The sequence below is a fragment of the Lacerta agilis genome, chromosome 5, assembly GCF_009819535.1.
Source record: "Lacerta agilis isolate rLacAgi1 chromosome 5, rLacAgi1.pri, whole genome shotgun sequence".
NCBI classification, from domain to species: Eukaryota; Metazoa; Chordata; class Lepidosauria; order Squamata; family Lacertidae; genus Lacerta; species Lacerta agilis.
The window spans coordinates 39,488,916-39,511,901 of NC_046316.1; the positions used below are offsets into that span (position 1 = coordinate 39,488,916).

Consider the following 22,986-nt stretch of genomic DNA (forward strand, 5'->3'; position numbering starts at 1 on the left):
CTGCTGGAAAGGTTGCACCAAAAGCCTTACCACAGATATTTGATTACTATTTTTTATTGCTTCCCCCCCCCCCTATGTTATCCAAGTGCAACAGATGCCATCATGACCAACATCTGATAGGATAGATGAGAAATTGCCTTTTCCTGGTTAGGTTTGTAGCCCTGAAAGCAAAGCACTACAGTATATACAGTACATACATATTATGCAGAATCACAAAAACGTATTGCATGAGACTCAGTATCCACTGCAAATTTTCCACATCTTGAACCTGCTGTAGTGCTGTGGCCAAGCCAGGAAGCCCCCAATTCAAATCTTACCAAGGCTGCAATACCAAACGTACTTATTAGCGAGCACACACCACTGAACAAAGCGCTGCATGCATCTAGGTAAAGCTTGCCATGGGCTGTATGGTAAATGGCTTTAGGCTGGTCACCATTTCAACATCAGCATCATTCCAAACCAGCAACAGTGGTCTACCTTGCAGGATTGTGGTGCAGTTGACTTTACTAAACATAAGCCAAATTCTCCCAAAACTACTCCCCAAAGTGTTATATAAAATGTTCGGTGCTATTCAATGTCCCGGCTACATTTGGCACGAAGGGCTGCTTTTAAGAGGATATTTAACACAGATTTGCTGGGCTCTCTCCCTTTTCACACGCACAGCGTCGGCGACAGGCAAGAACAGCGATGGATGTGTGGCGATGTGGTGCGACCGTGTTAGAGACATTTCTTAACGTTTGGAGGCAGGCTACAGTGAGCACACCAGACAAACACCTCCCCGCCACACCTGGCGCATGGGGGGGGGGGCTCGGAGTTCTGATTCGCCAAATCTCTTCGCCTCCACCACCACCCCTCCACCGCGAAACCGGCTCTCCTGCGTTTCGTTCCAAGCCCAGCTGACGACTTTTCCGCCACCTGCGCGAGAGCGACTGGGGCTGCCTCCCCTCCTCCTCCATGGCGCTCTCCATGCAAAGGGAAATGCAGTTTCCGCCTCTGACACCCCCCTCCCGCCCCCGGCGGCAGCTAGCCAAAGCGAGCAGAGGCGACTGTGGGGCAGGAGACACCTCCTTTTCGTTCTCCCCCGCCCCCCACTCCTCACACCCTCTCGCAACCAGGGAAGAGGGGGAACACAGCCGGCTCCTTCTCCTCCTCCTCCTCCATCGCCCGGGAGAGCCTCGGGGGCAGCCGGTGTCCCTCTGCGGCGGAGAGGAGGCGCCTGCCCGCCCGCTCCATGCCCTGGTGCAGCTCGGGACTGGGCGTGGAGGAACCGAGGAAGCAGCCCGCCTGCCCTACTGGCTGCGTGCAAAGCCCCGGTGGCTCAGAGGCAAACCACACGCACGCAAGCAAGCAAGCAAGCACACCCGCCGCCGGGACTGGCATGCCTGGAGAATGAGCAGCAGCAAGGCAGTTCCGCCGGCCGTTGGCCTCGTGCCCTGCTGCCTTACCTCCGGGGGACTCGGCCAGCTCGGCTCCTGCAGGCGCGTCGGCTCCTCATGCCCTCCTCGCAGCGTCGCTGGCGGACTGAGGCGGAGGCCAGCGGAGGACGCCCTGGCATTCGCCCTGCCGCGGCTGGAGAGACCCGCTGTCGGCCAAGCAGGAAATTTCCTGCGTTCCCTCTCCTCGCCCGCCCGCCTGCCAGCCAGCCGCTCTGCGCGCATCTGAGGCGGCGCCAGCCGAGCGCGGGAGCCGCCTGCTGCTCGACAAGGAAAACTGCAGCTGCAGATACTGATGGGAGCGGGAAACAGGGGCCTTTTCGTCACGCTGGAGACACGAGGCGGGAATACCCCTCACCCAGCCCTCGAATAAAAAACCAAGGGGTAGTGGCGGCTGCTGTGGTTTACCTGGCGCAAAAGAGGACACGGCCCCTATACTTTCATTGGTTGCGCGGAAAGAAGAGTTTGGTAAGGATAGATGCTGAAATGAAGTGAAGGAATTCAATTTCTGTCCCACTTTGCTTGTGGTCACCACTTCACCTGTACAACGCCATACAGACCGTTAAAGGACATTGCTTTCCCTCGGGAATTCTGGGAGCTGGCGCTTACCCCCCCCCCACACACACACAGAGCTACAATTCCCAGCAAGATTTGTTGTTCAGTCGTTCAGTCTTGTCCGACTCTTCGTGACCCCATGGACCAGAGCACGCCAGGCATGCCTGTCTTTCACTGCCTCCCCAGGATTCTTGGGGAGATATCATGTGCATTCAATGTATGGTGTATGCAGCCTGTGAGTTCACGTGTGATGTCCTCACTTAAAAATGTTGGGAATGGTATGGGATTGGCAGTGTGTGACTCACCTTAAAGCAGGAAGTGATGCACTTGTAGCTGCGAACCCACATGCTAAAGATGGAGGGCATGAAGCGCTAAGGAGCGCCAGAGAGGAGGAGGAGGAGGCAAAAACTGTAAAGAAAGATGGGGAGCTTAAGGACAAAGGTCCACAATTAAATAAAACTACTTGTTTTGCTGCATCTCCTGTGACATTGGGCTTTGCACAGCTCCAAATTCTCCATGCAGGAATTCATAAGGATCCAATATATAGTATGTGACAAGTATAGATGTGGAATTTCTGCTGTAGGTACCTGTGAGGGGCCTCAATTTCCCACTCTGTGCTGATCAACCAAAAAAATGTGAGGGTACAGTTGTCACCACATTAGGGAAAACCTTTCACTAGATCGTAAACAGCTCAGAAGCACCCTACTTATAGAAATACAGTTTAAGCTTATAAATTTTGTGGGCAAATATTTTGCCATGTTTTGTACATACTCTACACCAGGGCTGGGGAAACTTTTTCATCCCAAGGGCCACATTCCCTTCCAAGCAACTTTTGAAGGGCCACATGCCAGTAGTGAGCTGTGCTAGAGGCAAAAATTGGTAGATCAATGAATGAAAAAATGCCTTTCTGCAATAGGCTAGTTTCTACACACATGCCTACTGTATCCTCCATTCAGACAATCAGGAAGCATTATCATAGTTCAAGGACACACTCTGGAGGCCTAGAGGATCAGATTGACACACACACCCCAGGGTTTCCCCAATCCCCACCCTTACCAACTTATTCCTACTGTCTTTCACCAGTGGAAATGGTATATGGAATTTAGCAGCTAGCTAAAAGCCACTGAATGCTAGATGTTGGAGGACAGCAATAGAGTAGAACTGTTGACTTGACGCCCTACTTGTGGTCTTTCCCAGACTCTTCTGGTTGGCCAGTAGAGGAAACAGATTGCTGAACCAGATGGAACCTTGGCATGATCCAACAGGATTCCTCTTATGTTGAGATGAATTGACTCCTCCACCTCTCAGGCCTGCCAGTGCAATATCAACTATTACCATTACAAATTGTTTAATAATGCTAATAACCCTGTGCTCATGATACACCAGACCTTTGGGATCATTCACATGGGTGTGTTGACAGCCATTTAAAAAGTGTTTGGTATAAGCCAACCTTTCAGAAGCCTATTTTAATATATTCTAGGTTCATGCCTTAATCCTGTATAATCACTTATCATCCCTTTCAAATCTCGCTCATCCTGAAGTACACCCCATAGATAAGGTTTAAAGCAATCCTGTGTAAAGTCCTGCTTCCTCATATATCTCCACCTCGAACTTTAGCAGAACTTTGCTAAATATATGAAGTATTTGCATAGTAAAGGATATGGGGGGGGGGAGAGGATGTGCTTTTTAGGCACATTGGAAAAGGAAGCTCCATCTGAACTATGAAGTATAAGTAAAATAGTGCATTTGGGTTTGTCTCCAATGCTAATCCTACTCAGAGTAGACCCATTGAAATTAATGGACATGATTAACTTAGGCTCATTAATTTTAATGGGTATAATTTAGTTGGATACAACCCATAGTATGTCATGAACCAAACTTCCATCCTTCAATTACTACTGGACAAGGAAGAATAGATGAGAAACCAGGAACTGCCTTTGTGACCCAAATAAAAAATGAAATACAGTGGTACCTCGGGTTAAGTACTTAATTCGTTCTGGAAGTCTGTTCTTAACCTGAAGCGTACTTAACCTGAAGCACCACTTTAGCTAATGGGACCTCCTGCTGCTGCTGCGCCGCCAGAGCACGATTTCTGTTCTTAAGTGGAGTTCTTAACCTGAAGCGTACTTAACCCGAGGTACCACTGTAAAAACTTTTCTTCCATATTCACAGTGTGTCAGTAACAGAGCAAGCCTATACATGTCTACTCAGAAGCAAGTTCCATTGATGTCAATAGGATTTACTCCCTAGCAAGTGGGTAAAAGGAATACAGTATTGGAAAGGCTTTTAATTTTAGAGGACATGCATACATTTGTGGATTAGACACAAGAGTCTGCCTATTCCTTACAGGTATAATCATTTGCAAATAATGTTACTGTACTTAATTTGAAGCATTTTTCATATTTAAGCAATTTTAAAATGACACTGCTGAATACGTTCAAGAAAATCAGCGCAATTTGTCTATTAGTGTATTCAATGTACAGTACAAGCTATTATCCGCTAGTTTAAAAATAAACATCATATTTATAGCATCCAAGAAAATGGTGTCTCGAAATCTGGTTGCTTCTGCAAAATGTACTGTACCGTATATTCTTTTCCTGCTCAAACATTGCTAAAGAGGTAGGGAAGTACTGACAACAATTGATTGGCTATCCTGTTTAGATATAGGATATTGAATGATTGCTATATCCTACTTCTGAGGCCTAATTTGTAATTAAAACTGACCACAGGTAAAGCCTTACCAAGCATCTCAGACCACACCTGTGCTTTCTTAGCGTATCAGCAGTTAGTGGCCTTCCCCACAGTGTTTGCAGGTTACCAAATGTTGTATTTTATTTCTTTTATCTTATACAGATGTACTGTATATGTACCGTGTTTTTTTCACCACAGCAAGATAAATGGGGTTCCCCAAGCAGCCTCTCATCCAAATTCTGCACTAGACCGTGACTTGTTCAGCTTCAGCAACGTGGTTGCATCATGTGACCTCAGACTATACCCTGATGCAGAAGTTTCTAAGTCCTATTTTGCTGGTTCTCCATGTTTAAAGTTTATGAAGTGGAGAATCAGAGGGCATTTAAAGACGCAATTTTCCAACCTACATGCTGCAGTTGTGCAGCCTCCAGCGTAGTACCATCTGTCCTGCAATCAATTTATCAAGTCTTTTCTATGCACAGATTTGTCCCCTTTAGGTTTGAATAACATTTGAATAACATTGCTGAACCTTGCATTCACCTCAGACTTAAAAGATGCTGCTGTTCTTCAAGGAAGACTTTGCACATGCATTTAGCACACTGATTTTTCCAGTTTAACCGTCCCACGAGGTGCCCCCGAACAGTGCTACCCGCTTGGCACGTCCCCACGTGCTGCGCTAAACTGGCACGGCACAGGGACTCGCTTCCACAGTGCCAGAAATCGCATGCACAGATGCCGGACATCGTTTCTGTGCATGCCCAGACGCTGGAAAACGCGCACACGTGATCCGGCCCATGGAGAGATCTCCGTGGGACTTCACCAAAACAGGCAGGTAAAACCTTGCCGACCCCTGGCTTAATAGATCACTCCCCTGCCCCTGCAGATGAACAGTTTGGGGGGGGGGGTTCCCCAATTTTACTTCTTGAAATATGGCAACCCCTAGTGTGTACACACTTCACTTTTCCAAGGATTACTGTTGTTGGCATCTGTGGATTATGGTAGTAAAATTAATATGAGCCTTTAATAGCAGATAGAGCTAAAACAGGAAGTGAGAAAGTACGCCACTCTTCCAATTTCCTCCTTTGGCTCTATTTACTTTTAAGGGAAGAAAAAGGTAGACAGCCTCACCACCTCATGACCAATGGGGCAGGAGTGTTCAGAGGTTTTGTGGGCCCCAGAGGAAGACCTCATGCATGCCATTACCACTACAGGTGTCTCATCGTATACCTGGTAGGGTGCAGTTACAAGCAACGGTCAGGGTTACAACTTGTTGTATACACACATCCAAATCCTGAAATGTAGTCTGAGATCCTGGTGCATGGACAATTTGGAGCAGAAGAACAAAAAAGGGGTGAAGGGTGGGGGCAGATGCTAGAGCTGAGCAAGCTTGCAGCAATACATAGAACTAGCAGGAACACAAGGAATTATCACACTTCTCCCACAAAATCCTCAATCCTACTGTAGGCTTGAAAATCTTGGGACTTCTGTGTGTGTTATGGTTAACACCTGACAGCATGTCTGGCAACAACAGACATTGAGACCTACATCTTTCTGTGACACAAACTGGAAAGTGTCCAATTCATCACCAGCAGTATTTTTCAAGGCATTCTGAAAACAGTTTTTCATGTGCCATGAATCAGGGACAGAATATGAGTTGGAGCTTTAATGACTTTTTATTATGATGGTTGTGGGAGGAACTGAATGAACCATTTGTTGCCATGCCAGTAAAATTTTGCCGTGCCAATAAAATCTATGCAAGGTATTCCTTCCTATCCATATGTATAATATCAACACCCACACATATCCTGTGAGCAGCTGTATTTATTATGCATGTATGAAATTCTTGACTGCATCATTGAAATGCAGCAGTGTTATAGTACTGTACTTAGCATTATACTTTGCAATAAATATTCCAGAATATTTGGTTACTATCAGATAAGCTGTTTGTTTGTTCTCTGCACTAAGACTATGAGCTGCAGTCCAGTAAGTCTGTGGTTCAAATCTTGACTTAGCCATGGAGTCACTAGATGGCCTTAGGCAAGCCACAGTATCTCAGTCTCAACCCCTATCTGGAATATGGAGCTAATAAAAGTCCTGTTCCCAGTATCGCCATGCGCTCATTACTTGAACTTTAATCATTTAGTGGGAACATCTGAATGGGTCTTTTAACCAGTCAAAGGGAGGAATCTACTTGCATTCAACTGGTCACAGTTAGAATTTGCTTGTAGACCTTCATGCTCATCACATGAAGGTCCAGAGAGGAAGAGGACAGCACTGGTGACATGCATGAAGATGTGGAGGGCAGGGGTGCTGCATGCAACTTAGGCCACAGTTTACAGCTTGAGCATTCATGTGTTCTTCTGAATACCTGAAGGCTTGTGCGATTGAAGTGAACATGTCTGGGTTTTGTTGGAAATCTTGGAAGCGAAGACTCAAGTTTGACGCAAGTATTCTTTTGTGAGAGAACTCCAGCATAGATTTAACATAGCAAAACAAGCAGCAAAGAAAATCATTGAAACATAGGCTACAAAACCTTAAATAGATTCCGTTTCCTGTGAACTCCAAGGTACCTCACTTCCCTAGCACAAAGATAGGCCACACGTTTAGTAAGTTATAATTGTTCTACTTACAAACTCTCTTAGATCAGATTCATGTGCTTTTCCATACAGCAGTCTGAAAAAGTTGCACAGCACAGACAGCAAAAAGTTGCTTGGTAACAAAACAATAAAAGATCCTCAACTATTGGTATAGGAAAACACAACCTTCAGACTCCATTCTTGTCTGAAACAAAAGAGGCTGATTAAAGACATGCAGCAGCTCAGGATTCCTCATGCATCAAATTCACATGTAGACTGTGTACTGCAAAAGGTTTGGTTGCCCATTTCCTCCGAAGGTGAGGAAAAGTGATATAGATTAAGCCTGGCAGGACAGCTTACTCTATTGCTTTATTAATTAGTCTCAAGCATGTTGGTTATATGAAGCTGGTTACCCTACAGTTTTTACATTTTAAATAGCAGCTCTGGGGTGTGTGTAATCAGAATTACCTGTAAAATCAACTGCCAGCTATTTGTTGCTGGAAGGAGGCTGCTATTTTCACCAATGGAAACTTTTTCTCCCAGGACAAGTAATGCTACTTTGTAAGCAAACGAGTTAAAGGATGGCGGGAGTTGTCACATCTCTGCAGTCCCAGTCCTGACTGGGCTCCCCCCATGGATGCTGGTTCAACTTTTAAAACTAGTCATATTAATTGCAATCACACAATTGACATCACAACTAGTTAATAACTGACCTAGCTTTCATGGTTGATTTCAGTAGGTTTCAAAACTTGTATAATGCTGTGGTCAATTAGTATTGTGCAATTTCACTTACAGAGTATGAAGAAAGGCTTTTTTATTTTAAAGTCTATATTAGTTTGAATCAGCATGTGAAATTACGTGACTTATTTACTATTGTTCTGAAACTTGAAATACCACAAAAATGCTTACAAAGGAGAAAAGGTTTGGGATTGTCATTCTGGAGAGTTAGTTTCACCTGCTGCACAATTCTGGTGATTTTCATACATAAACCGAAGGGCTAATCTCTCCCCCGCCCCCTTCTCATCAGGATCCTAATAAATTCCTGGAACGATTCATTAATTTCATTGATTCCTGCTGTGTCATCTGATGGTCGGGCTAAACATATATCAGTTCGCTTTTATTCCTTTGAATAACCAAGACATTAAAATGATAGGTCAATTCCACCCCCATGTGTGAAAATTTATAACTTTCAGCTGACTTACATTGTGAATGAATTCAGAACAGAAAAGCAGGCATGCCAACAGCAAAACAGGCTTTATTCTGCTTTTCACCTGTAAGTAGTTATTTGCAGTAATTATAGTGGATGGCAACAGGATAAATCCACTAAAGTAATAATGAAACAAAGAGACTCAACTGTACTTTTCAAAGCCTATATAAAATACTGTTGCTCCAAGAAGCATGCATTTTATTCTTCATGAAAAGCAGATTAAAAAAAACAACAGCTACAGTATAAGGGAAATAGTTTGATGCTATGATCTACCAGATCTCATTTGGTCTCATTGATCCAGACGTGTATATTGGACACAAACACATCAAAACCTGCATCAATATAATCTAAATTTCAATTAAAACACCTTCTCTTTTTTTGCAATTGGAGTTATACAAATATTCATGTACCTCTATTTTTAATATTTGTTGGATTTCCAAAACTAGGAGGGACACAATAGATGGACAAGTATATTGAAACACAGAATGGGTTTCAAGGAACATAGGCTATGATACCATCCTCTTACCACTGGGAACTGTGCTTAGCTTTAAAAAGAAAAAGGCATAAAAGCTAGATTTTAAAAAAAAAGTAAAAGAGAAGCTCTCTGAATACTGACAGCACACTCTTATACATGTCTAATAAAAAAAAATGCAAGCCCCATTGAGTTCATTTAGGTTAGCCTCCAGGAAACTCTGTATACGATTGCAGCCCAAGTTGTACACCCAGATTACTTGCACAGAGGGGACTCTCTTTTCCAAGAGATGCAACCTATCTCACTGTCACCAGCACTGAGATGCTTTCAGAGTACCGACAGCAGGTAAACTATACACTAAATCAACTCCAGTTCAATACTGACTTGACGTAAACTGGCAGTTTGCACAAGCCCTAGGATGCAAACTTTGGAAAAACTTAATTCTGAGTAGTTCCTGGAGCAAATGGAACAGACAAGATAAATGGTGCATGGCTCAAAACATACATAATAATTCCAAGTGTTCAATTTTATGAAAAGTGTAAGGTGAAAAGAGAGTGAAAAATAACTCTCTGGCATTTTCACATAACGTGAAAAATAGCATTTAGACAAAGAGGTGAGTGTGAAAATGCATGCAGAGCTCTACATGAGGCTATCTGACATGATGTGTAGACTAGGGGTTGTGCTGCTGCTCACATTGCTTGTCAACTCCACCTATTTGCCCCCTACCAAACTCCCTACCCCACTGCCAAACCCTCTCCATTTACACCTCACCAAACACCAACCCATGGCTATGTGAACTGCAGCATGATGATGTCCTTACCATTTATTATATGTTAAGAAATACATTTATTTTCAAATAAATTTTCTCATTAATTTATATGCCCCATAGCTCCCACAATTCCTTGCAATATGAAAGCACTCCTTCTTAATGATCCACCCTTTCAGCCCCACATTCAAGTAACCACTAGGGAATGCCGGCGCTGCTGCTCCCACAGCGAGCTGGCAAAGGAGTGGCGGGTTGTGGGGTTGCCCAACCCGCCGCTCGCTCCCCGGCTCGGATCCACTACACATGCCCGGAATTCCGGGCATGCGCAGTGCATCCAATGCGTCGTGGTGCCCCGCCCCCAGGGGGGTGCCTCCATGCCGCCACCCCAGGCAGCGCGGAGGCTTGCTCCGCCACTGGCTAGAGAGCCATGGAAAGTTGTGTCCTGGGTTTTTTAGGCTCGTCTACCCATGTACTATCTGAAACCAGAGGGGCACATTGGTTGCCAGATGTGAAACATATTGGCATTATTTTCAGCTCTCCTACCCACTAGTAAGCCAAATTTTGGCTTAGCTCAGTAACGTATGGCAGTGAAAAGGACCAGGAAGGAGCAAAGCAGATACAAGGTCTTCTCCGGGAGTCCACATATCAACAAGATCTGGATAAGCCATAGTTGACCATGCTGAGCAAACCAGGTATCTCCCTCATCGTGTGGAAAGCAAATGAAGAAAGCTCTGACCAAAGGCAAGTCACCATTGTGACTTTTACACATTTATAACAACAGCATGAATTGGCCCTGTGTGTGTATATACTAACTCTTTGCTATTCCTTCTTCATGTTTTCAGAAAGCAAACAAAAACAAGAAGCTGAGTTTCGCCCCCAAAATGTACATTGCCAAAAAATTCTATACGGGCAAAATGAAAAACAACAACACTACTCAGTCTACAAAATTTGAGCTTTCTATTGAATTATTCTTTCACAGGAACACAGGAAGCTGCTTTATCTTGTCAGGCCATTGGTCCATTTAGCTCAGTGTTGTCTACCTACACGGAGACATCAGTGATTTAACCTGAGATCTTCAGCATGCAAAGCAGGTGCTCTCCCCCTGAACCACAGCCCTTTCAGATCTTTACTGTTCATGGTTGGAGTGATTTTCCTGTCACTATGGCAACACTTTACTGCAGACCAAAGTTCAATGATTTTACAACTTTATTACCACTGCTGTTAGTTCAAAGTTTATGGGCATGACTTTATGCCAACACAGATACCAGTAACAGCGTCCCCATTATTCACCAGCAGAAGTGAAGCTTCTATTCACTGGATTTCTCATTTAGAGAACTAAGAATCGAGGAGGGAAATCTTACTGCACCTCAGAAAAACACTTTCCTGATAAAATGCCATCCAAGAGAAAATCCCTGATGTTTGCTTCTGCTTTTTTCACCAGTGTTATCTCCTTGGTGATAGTTTGCCTTGTTCTTGCAACCAAAAACTGGGTTTCAAGTGAGATTAAATTCAGTGATGTAAATTCCACTGAGACAATATTCATTACATATGGACTCTTTGAAGGATCTTGTTCAAAGAACGTGCAAAATGGACTTAGCGTTGAGGATACCCCTTTCCAAGGTAACCATCTACTGAAGTAAATGTAAAGAGATATTGTTGGGAGCTGTTTGGTTTGATGCTGTCTGTTTACTTGGGTATTGTGAACCATGGCTTTAATTTCTTTATGTGGATACTTTTATGGAAGAGAAGAGTAACACCAGGAAGCAAAGAGCTGTAAAATAAGAATGGCAAACATTGTTACAAGCAAACTCTCTAAAAGAAAATTGACAAAATAGTCCATCACTTACAGCATGAAATGATAAGAATTAGCTGAAGCTGAAAGATACCGGTAGTTACAGAGGAAGTGTTTCCAGAAAGATAGCTCTGTTTGTATTTGTGTTATCTTAATTCAAGCTATAGGTGATAGAATTTCATGACTTGTGTTAATTCACCAATTTTCCTTACCAATAATGGCCACTTTCACACCAACAGCAGGGTGTCCTGGGAGGCTGAAATGTCCTAGTGATTTCTAGATATTACTATTTAGGATGTTAAATTTTGTGTCCATTTATTCTGTTGCACAGGGACTGGCCATTTTGTCCTGTGTAGAATGCAGAAGGCCATTGCTAGCATATCATAGAATTATTACATCAGAAGATTAGCAGGTGAACAAATGCTTGATGTCAGCCAACATTATTAGGTCCTATAGTGGTCTTGCCGGAATACATGTTTTCATCTTCAGTTTATTTGTATGCCAGTTTTCACGGTAAACCTTGCTCACAGAAGCACAACTACATAAAAGAAGTTTGTGTACAAAATAAAGCATTGGCTAAATATAATTCACTGATAATTATGAAACATAATATTAGTATGACTTTTTTTAATAGGCCAAACATCTCATATGCACTGGCTTGGGTCCTAATTTAATTTAATTTAATTTAAGGAAGTTCACAGAAAGAAAGTTTCATGTCTACTCTTTCCCTGTGTGATCAGTAATAAGTGCAAGTGAGCTAATTGGAATATGATGAGATCTGGTTCACGGTTATCATTTGATAACAATGTTGTAACTTCTTCCTTACATATTTAGACTTCATACACCGCAGCAAAGTCCAAGCAAGGTTTCTCCTTTGTTTCCTGAATGCTAGCTAGTGCCCTTGGTATTCTATGAATTGTTCATTTAGTTATTGTTCATAGTTCTAAAGGGCAAAGTTTCTAAAATGCTAGATGGATGCATACCAAATGCATCCGAGTGAATAATTGATAAAAGAGAGAAAGGAAAAGCAAAGGCTGAAATGGCTGGGAGAAACCACCATTCACACCCTCTTGTCACTAGGCTTTCTACCAAGTAGTGCCACGATTTATAATGGGATGAATCCAGATCTGCTATGAGCGGAATTCTGCTAAAGGGATACTCCCACTTGAAAAGGGGGAAGAGAGGATTTTGGTCAATTTCCTCTGTGCCCCATGAAATGCTGCTCAAGAGGGAGTTGGTGGACCCTCCAGGAAAGCATGGCAGGTAGACTAGGGAATGCAATGGGAAGAGGATTGGCAAAAATGGCCTTATCCACTTTCTTCATCATGGAGCCCTGTGGATGGAAGGACAAGTCCCACTGCAGCATATATTCCACAGATGTCTTGATCTTAATGGATACTTCTCAGTGAGCACCCTTTTATATCATGTAGAGCGTGGGTAGGCAAATTAAGGCCTGGGGGCTGGATCCGGCCCAATCACCTCCTAAATCCGGCCTGCAGATGGTCCGGGAATCAGCGTGTTTTTACATGAGTAGAATGTGTGCTTTTATTTAAAATGCACCTCTGGGATATTTGGGGGCACAGGAATTCGTTCATATTCCCCCCCCCAAAAAAAAATATAGTCCGGCCACAAGGTCTGAGGGAAAGTAGACCGGCTCCCTGCTGAAAAAGTTTGCTGATTCCTGATGTAGAGTTTCATCAAATTACTGAACATTGTATAAATGAAGACCACTATTTTCCTTTGAAATCACTCAGTAGGTTTCAGTTTCCCATGTAAGTCCATTTTAAAGCCCAAATGTTTGCTCAGGGACAACTCACACCCCGGCCAGCACCTCTTTAATTTCCTACCTTCGGGCAGGAGATATACAGGTAGAAATATAGTCAGCCGCACCAACAGGTCAAAGAATGGTTTTTATCTGTGGGCTGTTGGGCTGCTGAATGGAAAAAAAAATAGTGGTGCAATTGACTTCCAACAAGCACACAGAGTGCAAACAAGACTGAGTGTATGTGGGGTGGGGGTGGGGGGGCTCATTTAATTTCAATGCACACAGGTGGTGTAGTGACAATAAAGGTTTATTTATTTTATTTATTTATTCACAGAAATTTGGTTTACTAAACTTTGAGTTCCTTCATTGAAGGATTTATTTTCTAAGTACCAAGTCTTTTGTAGTTTGTAAGTGAAACTGTAGTGTCAGGTAGACTAGAACAACACAGTTGTTCTGTAATAATGCCATAAACTAGTAAGTTTTAAGAAACTGTATAAATCCTGTGCCAAAATAGCATAGGTCTGTCAATGGGTGTCTAAATAAAGCCTCCAAGTTCAATGGCACTATACCTTTAATTGTTGTTGTTTAGTCGTGTCTGACTCTTTGTGACCCCATAGACAAGAGCACGCCAGGAACTCCTGTCTTCCACTGCCTCCCACAGTTTGACCAAACTCATGTTGGTAGCTTCGAGAACACTGTCCAACCATCTCGTCCTCTGTCGTCCCTTCTCCTTGTGCCCTCAATCTCTCCCAACATCAGGGTCTTTTCCAATTAGTCTTCTCTTCTCATGAGGTGGCCAAAGTATTGGAGCCTCAGCTTCAGGATCTGTCCTTCCAGTGAACACTCAAGGATGATTTCCTTAAGAATGGATACGTTTGATCTTCTTGCAGTCCATGGGACTCTCAAGAGTATACCTTTAATTATATGATATTAAATACAAGCAACAGGGATATTTTTTTTTATTTGTTTCCTGCTTGTGAATGTGCAGAAGCATCTGGTTGGCACTGTTGGAAACAATATACCAAACTAGATAGAGCTTGCTCTGATCCACTATGGCAGTTCTTACATCCCATGAATTTATATATTTGTTTACATACTATGGAAGTTGCCACATACTTCAATATTGCATTGGGCACTGATCTCTTGTATAGAACTTCTGTTGATACAGAGCACAGTGCTGATAATGGGGAGGTTGAGCTTGAGAGCAGAATGTAAGACACGCTGTAAAATTCTGTAGCGTGAATTAGATCGATGCCTTTATACCACAGTTCTTGGGCTGCAAGGAATTTGCTGGCAAGAGCAATTTGCTTGTATATTATAAGGTCAGTTAATTAGTAGCCTCACTGGAAACTAACAAAGACCTCTGATATTATCCCCTAAATTTATTGTGACTGCTACTCTGCTGAACAGTAAACTTGATCTTCTCTTTTATGTCTTGGAAGTTAACAGTGCAAGGCATACAAAGCTCTATCAAAGTACTGGGTTCTTAATAGCCTGCCATTAATGATTTGTATGATGCAATAAACAAACATGGCTTCTTGGACTCTTCCAAATATAGGCAGAATAAACTGGTTTTATTCTGAAATATTTATCTAACATACTATGAATTGAGTTTTCATTCTGCCGGTACAGAAAAGGCAGCACTGACAATCCTGGCTTGATTAGATTTAATTTGAAACATCTTGTTGAAACATGGACACTTCTACTTTTGCATAAATACTTGTGAATAAGTTTTTTTGTGATGAAATTAAAATCTCTCTTTGAGACACACATGTACCTTAGTTCTCAATAAGTGCTTCCTATGATGTGGGAAATGTATGGGCAAGGAATTATCAAATGAGGTATTTTATCTTAAGGGGAATATAAATTGAGTGGTTAATATCTGCAATAACCGGCCATTATGCACGTTCACCAGGCCACCTGGAGTATATGCACATAATCCTTCCATAAACAGGGAAATGTGCACAGTTGTATGTGCATAGGTGCATGGTTTCAGATAAAATTATATGAATGCCATGAAGGGGACAGCAGGCATCATCACAGCATCTCTCCCACATACTCATACATGAGAGAGAGGGGGGTGTGTGTGCGTGGAACGCTCATTTATCAACTGAATCACTGCTTCTGATATCCTCTATAACTATGAAATCTAGTTCCTAGACAATTTTGCAATGACCATAATCTTTTTCTATGCAACACCAGGAGTTGTAAACTTGCAGCTCCCCATCTACTTAGAAGCTTGTCATACTCTCCTAGGTACAATAGTACATGCTCAGTTAGGCTGTTTTTCAAACGGGTATTCCTTCATGTCTAAATATTTGAACTTCAGGGCTAAATTACAAAAACAGTAATTAAAAAAATATAATGAAAGACTGAAGAGAAACTGAATGAGCTAAACATACAAGAATATATACAAGTCAACTTGTCCGAATCCCAGTGTAGAAGGGCAATTTCTCTAGAATCAGACATGTCTGATCATATTTGATAGCCCCCTCCTATTTCTTAGCAATACTATACATAGTTAGCTTTTTTAAAATTCCATCTATAGATATCAGTTGACACAAGGTGATTTTCATCTGAAGTATTAATTGCTGTATCTACTGATATTAACTATGATGTATTATTTTTCAGTTGCAGATTTGCTGGAAAATACTAAAGCGAAGGGTTTCAACATTGTGATTATTATTCTCCTAGTTCTTAGTTTGATCACCTCCTTCCTCAGTTCTGGATTTACATGCTACAATGCCATTAGCAACCCCTACCAAACCTTTCTGGGCCCTATTGGGGTCTATACCTGGAATTCCATATCTGGTAAGTAATATACATTACTGTTGTTGTTGTTGTTGTTGTTGTTGTTGCTGCTGCTGCTGTTGTCGTTGGCATCCTTCTGTCTCGGGAGACAATGAAGGGGTGCACCTTTGGGGTGAAGTCAAACCGTTGGAGAGTTACAGCACCTGCTGTGGCTGTAGAGACCAATATGGGAGAGACATGTTCTATTGCAGGTGGGGCAGATGAAGGCGTCTGGTTTTGCTGCTATGGGTACACTATAGTTTTTCTTCTCTCTGTGTCATTTCTCCTCTGGTCACTGCTTGTGGATACATGACCTGTCGTCAGGCACTGTGGTCGTCTGCAATGGATTCCCACATGGTGGGGTCAATGTTGCCAACCTTCATGTTACATTTGCAGATATCTTTCTAACATTTGGTCTGCCAATGGGCCTGGTGCCTGAAACCAGCTACCCACAGAGTAGGTCCTTGGGGATCTTGCCATCTTCCATTCTGTGGACATGACCAGCCAGTGTGGACATACAGTTTTAAAAATATGATATTTCCAGTTTAAGGCCAGTGAGACCATGCACCCACTTTTCATTGGTCTCTCAAGTTCAAAATCCAGATAGGGAGAATGAATTACCTGGGACCAGGAAAGATGACTTACATTGTCCTGGTCCATTTTACTGTATGGCCCGAGAAACCATCCTCTGAGATGATCATACTTATTTGCTGCTTACATTCGTAGCTGGCAGGAAGAGTTACACTGTGGGAGATAAGGGTTACCTCTGATGCAGTAGGGGTCAGAATGGTACTCCTGCTAACGACTTGCAGTTTTTCCTAGCATTCCTGTGATTGATGATGATGCCATTAATGAAATTTTTTTCAACACAAGTTTAGAAAACAATTCACCTATTTCCTAGATGTTTAAAAGGTAAGAAGAAGTGTTTTGCCTTGGCAGCGTGGTTGTAGTGAATGAACTGATTTTGAGAAGAAACTGCTTGCTTAATTATTTACATATCAGCATATTTCTGGGCCAATGCTTCTTTCTTTCTAAAAGGCACTCAGAGAGACTTACATAGAATATCATGTTAAATAAGTGAACTCACAAACTTTAGCCCACATATCTCTTCTGTTGTGTAGTGCTGTTTGGAGAGTGCAGTTTGAAGCAAAAAAAAAAAAAAAAAGTGGTGAAGTGGTGCAAATCTCAACATAACAGGGGATGAATATTTTTTTCTCTTCTTTATCATGTTACTATTATTATTTACTAAATTTGTTAGTTGCTTTATCTTGTCCAGGGCAACCCAAAGGGGCTTATAACCAACCAACCAACCAACCAACTAACTAACTAACTAACTAACTAACCAAACAAACAAACAAACAAACACCTCCATAGATACATTAAAACCAAGGAGGAAAATAACTACATTAAAAATACCTCACTCTCTTTTAAAAGGCACAAATAGTAAAAGCCCACAGAGAATTAAAGGTCAAAGGCCTGGTTATAAAGTTTTTGCCTGGTGCCTAAAGATATAAAGTGGGCAGCCATCACAGAAAGAGGAGCTCCAAATCCAGACTAAGACACCTGAACTCTCTTCTCACTTAGTCTCATTGTAGTGACACACACTTAAAAAAAAAATCTCCATGGAGAGACAGCATAAGAAGGCCCCTTTTGCAAGAAACAAAAACAGGTATGGATTAACTCACAGGAAGATTCTTTTAGCAATACAGTGAGGTTCAGATGCTTCATGCAGAAATACAGGACCAGGGATTGCACAATGGTTTAAAAACTGGGAGAAAATTTTGGCACAGCACTAACCGCATCAGGTAGATCATGTATATAAAATTTCCAGTTATCAGATCAACAGGGACCATTCTCGTAAGCTATAGAAATTGGTGGCTTATAACAGCAGGTCATTTTTGTGTGTGCATTGCAGAGTATGCCAATACTGTATCTGCACATTGAGAGTGCCTCCAAAATTCATCTATAACACTTATTTCTTCTGCAGCAAGCTGAGTAATGGTAGACAAGCCATCTTTCAAGGAAGGTTGTTCAAACTTTTCATGGAGATACCCCTGTAGAGCTTATTCAGATCCCACTGAGTTCATATTCGAAACAGAACAGAACTGAATAGATTGTGACTGTAGATTGCTATCTTATAATTATTTGATCTGTACTTGATCTCCTTGAAATGTAAGACTATTGCAGAGAAAGACTAATAGTTGGAGTATTGCAGTCAATAGCTGCAATCTCAATGAGCTGTGTATGTCCAGGCACATGGAAAATGAATGCAGTCAGGGTTTTTTTTTTTTGTCTTTGTTTTTAAATTACAATAGCAGCTCCAACAGCTGCAGAAGGAAGAAGTGCTTAAATCTCAACAGCTCCTTTGGACTGCAGCCAATATTTCTTAAATAAACTCAGTATTCTACTCATAATACAAGTATAAGCAGAATCCATTTGTACAAAGATACATCAGCTTTATCACCTCCCTACTTAAATTTAAATATTATACATTTTATTTGTGGGTCTAATGAACAGTGGAGATTGCATATAGTGTAAACTAGCAACACTTGAATGAGAAGTCTCTTTGATTAGGCTTCTGGAACAAAACTATTAATTATGAGCATTTGCTTTTACTACATGGCAGCAAAATTGGAATATGTAATATAAATTAACTAATCATATGATAATAATAGTCAGCAGGTATTATTCAAATAAACTCGTAACAATCATTGGAGCCAGCTCTACCATTGGGCAGAGTGAGGCCGCTGCCTTACATGGCAGATGTTCAGTGGCAGGGCAATATCTTCCCACCATTATCCAGAGTAACAGATTTCTAGTTGTGCAATGGAGCGTTCTCCTCCTCTCCCCTGTAGCCTCATGTATACTCCAAAAATCTGGTTCAGAGGGTTGGAGAACTTTCTGGAGCATATTTTGAGGGCATTTGGGGAGGGAAGGGGAAGGCTTGTTGCATGAGTGGAACTTTCCACATGCACTGTTGGATACAAGCCTGGATAGAATGGGATGGTACCATCTTATCCACCGCCTCAAGCAGCAAAATGTCTTGTGCCAACCTTGATAATGACATAGCAATGTCCAAAATAGTTCTGCGAGAATGTGACATCCCAGGATGCCCCCTGGAGGAAAAGCATTTCTCCTGCCTAGATGCAGTGGGTGTTACTCCCTCAAACAAGTGTATGGGAACTACAACTAACAAGATGCCTTGGCACTGGTGAATGATTCATGCAGCTCTCACGTGGTAATCTAAGGGCCCAAACTGACATGCTGCACAAGATCTGTGAGTGGCTCTCTTGACGTTGTTTTCAGACTTTGAAGCAGCAGTTGGGAACTCTGATTATTATCAGAGCAGAGAGAAAAGTAGGGATTAGTTATTTCCCCCCATCTAAATCATCCACACATCCCAAAGCTATTAGCCCCCTGAGAAAAATGCAGGCATGAAGCAGGTGTCCCACCAGGAGGCAATCTAGAGCATGGAAATGGCACAGAGAAGCTTAATTGCTTGCCCAACGCTGCTGTGATGGCTGATTGGTCACCGCTACTTTGTGATACTGGTCCTAATAAAGGCGTTATGCTGCTGTAACTTCTGAGTGTCTTTTTCGTAATTGACCAACAGAGATACCTATGATGTCTGATCTGTGGCAGTTATGATACACGCAACTGTCACTTGATGGGTCACACTGCTCTAGTAAATACAGATATCAGATTTCTTCAATATAACGTTGTGTCATTTATTTTACAATCAGAGGGTAGCTTTAGCATTTACTTTACGGTGGCCCTATTCTGCACTAGCTGTCTCCCACACAAATCCCATCTGCACTTTGCCTCAGGCTGAGCTTCCACTCTCCTACATAAAACCTCCCAGACATTTCCCACCCAAAACATAACAAGCCTGTTAAAGAAATATGACCACAAGACCGTTGCTACATTTTGAATTTTAATAAAAGGTTAGTAAAGCTTTGAAAAGGGTGGCATGAGAACTGAAGTTGCAAAAATAGGGCAAAACTTTGCCAAGAGAAAAATCAGCAATACATCAGGTCCTGTAGAGGCGGGGAGAGACAGAGAGAGCAGATTTCTAGACGTTTCAGAAAGTTGAGATATGTTAGAATGTAAGATGAACTCCATCAAATATTTCCCTGGGGGTATAACCCTTCATTCCCCTATTTGGCTTACATCTGGTTTCTTTTGATGTACTTTGCTATCCTTGTGATCTTGCTACTGAAATAACTCCAGTTCTTACATTAAATATGTCTCAAGAGGCTCCTGCTTTTTCTAACGGCAAGCTTTGGACTAAAAGAATTTATTCACAGGGAATGGGGGAGCCCGTTACAAAATATACCAGCATTAGATAGTTCCCATATAACATCTTTTTATGTTGAAAGCTGGTTCTTACTACTAAGAGTACTTTACTTTTCTGCTTTCCAACTTAATACTTCCTTTTGGAAGTGATTTGATACCAGTAGAGGAAGATTTCTGAAGCACTGTAAAAATGTCAGGTTCCAGTATCAGCAGATGAAAATCAGGATAGCTGGTCCTAAATTTAGCAGGCCTGCGCCGAGTTTATGCCATTTTAGGCTTTTTCCAGACTTTAGAGCCTTGGAAATGGTGGTATTTCCAGATTTGTATAACACCTAAACAGGGCTTATTCATCACTTGCATTTCAGGATAGTCCCAATTACAGTCTGATTCTGAGCATATTTACTTGGCATCAAGTCCCACTGCATTCAGTGGGGCTTTTACACAGGTAAGTCTGCAAATGCCAGGCTTCAGTGGGAGTACAACTTCCTGCTGCTTTCCAAAACTAAAGTTAAGGGTCAAGCATTGAACGCAGACTGGAAAGGACAGGTTTTCCCTTTGAATTGTGATAATCTGATGCCCGGTGATGAAAAGAAAAAAATGACAGTGAGGTAGGCTAGACTGAGTTCCCTACCACTGATTTAGATAAAATGGGGTGGGGGGGGAGAGGTCAAGACCTGTGAATTGCAAAAAGAGAATTTCCCTATAATTTAAGCACTGCTCTACCAGCCTTGCCCTTTCTTCCAACCTCACCTAAGCCTCTGACGGTCTTATTCTGCAAATTTTGTTGAGAACAGAAAAGAACTTTGTAAAAAACATTCATCTGCCTACCATCACTTTCCCAAACTAATATCAGAAATGAAAATTCTTTCTAGTAGCACCTTAGAGCATGCACACAAAAGCTCATACCAGGAACAAACTCAGTTGGTCTCTAAGGTGCTACTAGAAAGAATTTTCGATTTTGTTTTGACTATGGCAGACCAACACGGCTACCCACCTGTAACTAATAACAGAAATATTTGCTTTCCTTTTTATTTTTTAAGGCACCTGCTCCCTCCTTGGCTTGTTTCTATTTCCTGCAAATGTGGAAGTGAACAAACTGTCAGTTGAGCTGTCTGCACCTTGCGGTCCTCCAACCGGAGCCACACCCTCTAACACTTACGGATATTCATACTGGATTGTGCTCCTTATAGTCCTTTCAAATGCTGCAGGTATCATTATCATTGTTTTCTACCAACGTGCACGGTATTCGAAAAGGAAAGAGCGAGAGAGACCCATGGAAATTGCACCCAAAGATGGCATTTTATTCTGATGGAACCTGCTGCTTAATTTCAAGGACAAGTGTGCAATCTATACCACCATCATTGACCGTACATGTATGCCAGGCCCACTGACTTATGTAGGGTGGATAATTCAGCGCAGGGTTGCTACCTGTATGAATAAAACAGAACAACAATGTGGACAATTGGGGCTGATAAATGGAAAAGTGATATTCTGTGTTTTCCAGCTGTTTGTTATACTGGATAATTTACATCAGATTCCGTCTACTAAGTAAGGTCTTTCTACAGGTCTGTACAACTTGTAACTCCAAACCTGTTCTATATTTGATTCTGTCTAATTGAATCTGCAACTACATTTCACTTACTATGAGGTTATGTTGGACCTACTGTTATAACGTATCTGCTCATTTTACATAATATATGTTACATAGTTGTGTAACCCAAATTTGTGTATGTGTGTGTCTGCCTTGAGCACCCTTCATTAACCTGGTCCCTCCCAGATATTTTTGTCTACAACATCCATCAGACCCAGTATCCCATTTACATGTAAATGGGATGCTGACCAATGCTCCATTACTTAGTAATTTGTGGCTTACTCAAAAGAGTGCTGGAGGCTATTGGCCTTAAGACCACAGAGCAACTTTCCTGACTATACTACTCTTTGAAAATTCTCAGGCTTTCTTGTATGTCCTTTAGATAACTGATCTTCAACAGGTGGTTTGGGACCCAGTTGTGGTCTGATCCTAGGTGGGTCACAACAGGAGCACTACCACCAGGCAAGTGTATGGTAAAAATTTAAGAAATGGGTCCCCAAATGCATGTTTGGGTTAAAACTAGGTCCTGGTTCTGAAAAGAGTTAAGATACCTGCTTTAGATTAAAGATTCTACATCAATGGCATGAAGCACATTCGTGCGCCTGAGAGCCACAAGCTGATAATTTTCTGAAAGGAGATTGAGATCTGCATTTCCTGCTGGAGGTGGTTATTATATTAAATTGGGAAATCTCCTGAGGCTTGTCCACCACTGATAACAGTCTCCTGCTGCTGTACGATTGCTGGAGCCATGCTGAGCCACTTATTTTCAAAAACCAAGACATGGATTCTCTGATAATACAAATGCTCTGCTTCTATCATAAGGTCTGATTGTAGATTTAATCACATTGCATGATGGATGTTGGCTCAGCAAAACAGTGACAATTGCTCGCTGAAGCTCACTGTGAAAATTTTTGCAGCTCAAGCAGAACTGGCAAATGCTTGGCTGTGTGCCAGTTTCGCTTGTGGGGGCAAATGTCTGATTATTTTAGCCTAAACATCTGCAGTGGCAGAAAGTAGTTTCTATGCTGTATAAAATCTTCAGTTATCTCTCA

The 22,986-nt window shown here is 42.1% G+C and overlaps 2 protein-coding genes across 5 annotated transcripts in view; one reads left to right on the forward strand and one right to left on the reverse strand.

Annotated features, from left to right (window-relative positions):
* The window catches only part of PTPRE (protein tyrosine phosphatase receptor type E), a 99,301-nt gene extending 97,628 nt beyond the window's left edge, over nt 1-1,673 (reverse strand). The window contains exon 1 of one of the 4 annotated variants that reach the window (XM_033149410.1): nt 1,446-1,673. In XM_033149410.1, the coding sequence (XP_033005301.1) occupies nt 1,446-1,658 (213 nt within the window). In that variant the 5' untranslated portion in view covers nt 1,659-1,673. The remainder of the gene's footprint in view (nt 1-1,445) is intronic. The other 3 variants (XM_033149409.1, XM_033149408.1, XM_033149411.1) reach the window with 3 other exon arrangements.
* A 9,232-nt stretch (nt 1,674-10,905) lies between these two features.
* CLRN3 (clarin 3) lies at nt 10,906-21,826 on the forward strand. Its single transcript, XM_033149415.1, has 3 exons — nt 10,906-11,320; nt 15,889-16,068; nt 21,384-21,826. The coding sequence occupies exons 1-3, from the start codon at nt 11,092-11,094 to the stop codon at nt 21,650-21,652; spliced, it is 678 nt and encodes a 225-aa protein (XP_033005306.1). The 5' UTR covers nt 10,906-11,091; the 3' UTR covers nt 21,653-21,826.
* Nucleotides 21,827-22,986: the final 1,160 nt, after the last annotated feature.

Coding starts and splice junctions, on each gene's coding strand:
- CLRN3 (XM_033149415.1), top strand. CDS start 11,092: ATGCCATCCAAGAGAAAATCCCTGATGTTTGCTTCTGCTTTTTTCACC. Junction 11,321..15,888: donor TGAGGATACCCCTTTCCAAG/GTAACCATCTAC, acceptor ATTATTTTTCAG/TTGCAGATTTGCTGGAAAAT. Junction 16,069..21,383: donor TACCTGGAATTCCATATCTG/GTAAGTAATATA, acceptor TTATTTTTTAAG/GCACCTGCTCCCTCCTTGGC.